Source organism: Suricata suricatta, chromosome 11, assembly GCF_006229205.1.
Source record: "Suricata suricatta isolate VVHF042 chromosome 11, meerkat_22Aug2017_6uvM2_HiC, whole genome shotgun sequence".
Taxonomy (NCBI): domain Eukaryota; kingdom Metazoa; phylum Chordata; class Mammalia; order Carnivora; family Herpestidae; genus Suricata; species Suricata suricatta.
Genome location: NC_043710.1, coordinates 106,075,750 through 106,078,957, shown reverse-complemented (window position 1 = coordinate 106,078,957; position 3,208 = coordinate 106,075,750). Strand labels below are relative to the sequence as shown.

At 57.1% G+C, this 3,208-nt stretch overlaps 1 protein-coding gene across 6 annotated transcripts in view; it reads left to right on the top strand.

The window, feature by feature from the left end:
• The first annotated feature begins 2,026 nt into the window (after positions 1-2,026).
• Positions 2,027-3,208, top strand: part of CADM1 (cell adhesion molecule 1) — a 319,286-nt gene continuing 318,104 nt past the window's right edge. For 5 of the 6 annotated variants that reach the window (XM_029956058.1, XM_029956057.1, XM_029956056.1 and 2 more), the window contains exon 1: positions 2,027-2,195. In XM_029956058.1, the coding sequence (XP_029811918.1) occupies positions 2,060-2,195 (136 nt within the window). In that variant the 5' untranslated portion in view covers positions 2,027-2,059. The remainder of the gene's footprint in view (positions 2,196-3,208) is intronic. The other variant, XM_029956059.1, reaches the window with a different exon arrangement.

Genomic DNA, 3,208 nt, shown 5'->3' with positions numbered 1-3,208 from the left:
ATGGGGATGGTTCCAAGTATTAAATGAGATTATGTATGCAAACTCCTTAATAAAAACTCATTAATTTCAAGAGTAGTAGTAATAAAAACAATAATGGCAAATACAAATACTACTCTGAGCTAGGGGGCTAGAGTTCCTGGCATAAAGGACCGCACTTTATAATTTACACATCACTTTATAATTTACATATAGCCTCACTTTTTTTATCCTGATTTCGGTGGGACCCTGCTAGGCCTTCGGTCTGTTCAGATGGCTGTACTTCTGGAAGCGGTAAGAAGAGGTAGGACTTGCAGACTGGGCATGATCCCGGTGACCGGGCGGTGATGGTGTCCTGCCTCTGGCAGCACTGTTTGTCTGCTGGCTTTCCTCACTTCCAGAGAACCGCCTGCAGTTCATGCGTCGGGGCCTGTAACTACAGAGCAGCATAGACAGGCTGTGAAGACAGGGCAGTCTTGAAATTAGTTTATGCATAATGGATAATGGGAGGCTGTTTTTAAGTGTAACTCATTTGGTGGGTTGGCAGATCTTGACTTCCTTTTTGATATGTAATATTTATTTATTTATTATTATTATTATTATTATTATTATTATTTTTTTAGCGACATGAGGACAGAGGGCCGGGCAAGTCATTTTCGGGCAGCTCCTCTGGACTACAGCTCAGACTTAGCAATTTACATTCAGTAATCTCTTGGTCATTTAGCCACAGATAATTTGTCATGGTTTGTTTTAGCTGTTGTGATATTGATATTTATTATGCAAATTGTATTTCCTACATCTTATTGTTCTGCATTCTATGAATACTTAAATTATTATAAACCTTTACCCTTAATATGGCTCGTCCTTCAATTTGATGCTTGAGCAACAGAGGGTCAGAGCGCATACAATCTTCCAGAGGGGAAGAAAATAAGTAATTAAAAAGCAGACAAACAAGAGAGCCGGCTGCCTGGTGGAAAAGAAAGCAGAGGCAATTTCGGGGAGAGAGAGCGAGTCCGGAGAAGCAAATCCTTTCAGCCGGGAGAGCCTCTCCCAGAGACAAGGGAAGCTCGGAGCACCTGTTGGTCCCCAGCCGCCTTAGCAGGGACTGGGGGTGTAGAGAAGGAGGGAGTGGGTTTGAGCCCCGACGGAGGAAGATGGCAGACCCTAGCCTCACAACCCCCGCCTCCGCCCTCCACCCCGAAGCCTTGACAGAGAAGGTTTTTTTTTTTGTTGAATGTGTATAATCGTAAATATATATTATTACATATTTGTGAAATGTATTAAATACGCATATATATAAAAGCCAGGAAGGAGACCTTCAGCAAGCCGGGGAGCCTGGGCCGACCCTCCTCGATCCACCTTTCCTGAAAACCTACCGCAAAGATACCGACTCGAAAATCCCAGAGCCTGACTCGGGCTCATTTCTCCCAACTATGCCCAAGCCTACCGCTAGGCTGCTGAGCGGGCTCCCCCGCTCCGCCGGACGTGCAAAGCACGCATGCACTTCTCCCAGATTGTTTTGTCAATCCGGGGACCTGCATTCTCACTCTCCACTCCCGAACAGCCCCCGTTTCCCAAAGATCTATTCCTTCGGTGCAAGGTGAGTGGCGGAAATCCGCAACGTGTGGTTTCCAGGCCAGATGCGCTCGCTGTACCCGGCAGGGGAGCCTCCCAGGGAGATTCTCCGGTAGTCGGTCGGCTAAGCGATTGCTGTATACATTCCTAATATAGGTGTACGGGAAGCGAGACCCGCCCCCTGGAGCCCGAGCCCCCACGCGCCAGGCGCCCAGGAGAACACTTTTTCCTTGATCCCGGGGAAGCGAAAACGAATTTTAACATAAACATATTTGCATACGCCCCTCCCCCTGGCCCCGCCCCTAGGTGGCGCGGGCGCGCCGCCGAACGCCAGCGCCAGGGGGCGGGGTGGGGGAGGGGCCCAGTCCTCCGAGAGCCGGGTTGGGCTAGCGGCGCTGCGATTGGTAGGTCCGGACTCCGCCCCCAGTGCATGTCATTAGCATCTCATTAGTTGTCCGTTCGGGCTCCGAAGGAAGCCACCGCCGCCAGTCTGAGGCAGGTGCCCGACATGGCGAGTGCTGTGCTGCCGAGCGGATCCCAGTGTGCGGCGGCGGTGGCGGCGGTGGCGGCGGCGGCGGCGCCTCCCGGGCTCCGACTCCGGCTTCTGCTGTTGCTCCTCTCCGCCGCGGCACTGATCCCCACAGGTAGGTGTGGGCACCGGCCGGTTGGCCCTCTAAATCTCCTAAGGCACCCCAGTAGCCATAGCCGTGGAAGGGGGAAACGTTTCCATGACAACCTTCCCCCACTTCCTAAATCCGAATCGGAGGGACTGTGGAGTGGAAAGTCAGGGCTGAGATGGAAGGGGCAGAGGGGGTCGGTGAGCCCCTTCTCCCTTGCCCAGCTGGCTGGGAATTGGAGCCCTCAGGGATGGCTGCACCCACACCTTTTCTCCCCGGCTTGGCGCGGGGTGCGGAGTGGAGTGAGGGTGGGGGGCCCGGGGGCTAGAGAATGGGGGAGAAGGGGATGGATGGAAGGCATCCCCCAACCTTCCGGACCCTCCCAAACTCGTTGTTGTCTCCGTAACTTGCAGGTCCTCCGTCCCAGGGCTGCCCATTCGCCCCCACCTCTCCAGCGGGCCCCCTAATTCTCTGTCCCCTCAACCTCCCCATGGCTGACTAGCAGCCTCCTCCAGCGTGATTCCTCACCGATCTACAGGACAGCCCCAGACTTGTCCGGTTGCTCCTGCTCTCCCCGCGCTCTGCCTTTCTCCCCCGTCCTCCGAACCGCGCGCCCCTCGTGTCTCCCTCCAGCCGGATCGCGGCCCTCCGCGCCCCCTCCCGCCGCCCGGCTGCGGGGCTCCCGGGCCCGGCTCCAGGCAGGGAAAGTTCCTCAGGCCCGGCCCCGTGGGGGTGGGGGGGGGCGGTTGCTGTCGCCGCCTCTGCGGGAAGGAGCTGGGAGCCCGCAGCCCGCCTGGCCCACGGCGTCCGCGCCGCGAGTGGGGACGCCGGGTTCCCAGGCTGCCCGTCCTTTCCGGCAGCCCTGGGGTGGTGGAGGGAGGTTCGCGGCCTCTGCGGCCAGGCGGGCACCCTGCGGGCCTCCGGGCGCCCCCTGGGTGCGGAGCCGTCTTGGGAATTTGCCCAGGGGCGGCTCAGCACGCCCGGCGCCTTCGCCGAGGACGCCGAGCACTCGGCAGGAGCACGATGTGCGGCTGCCCGTG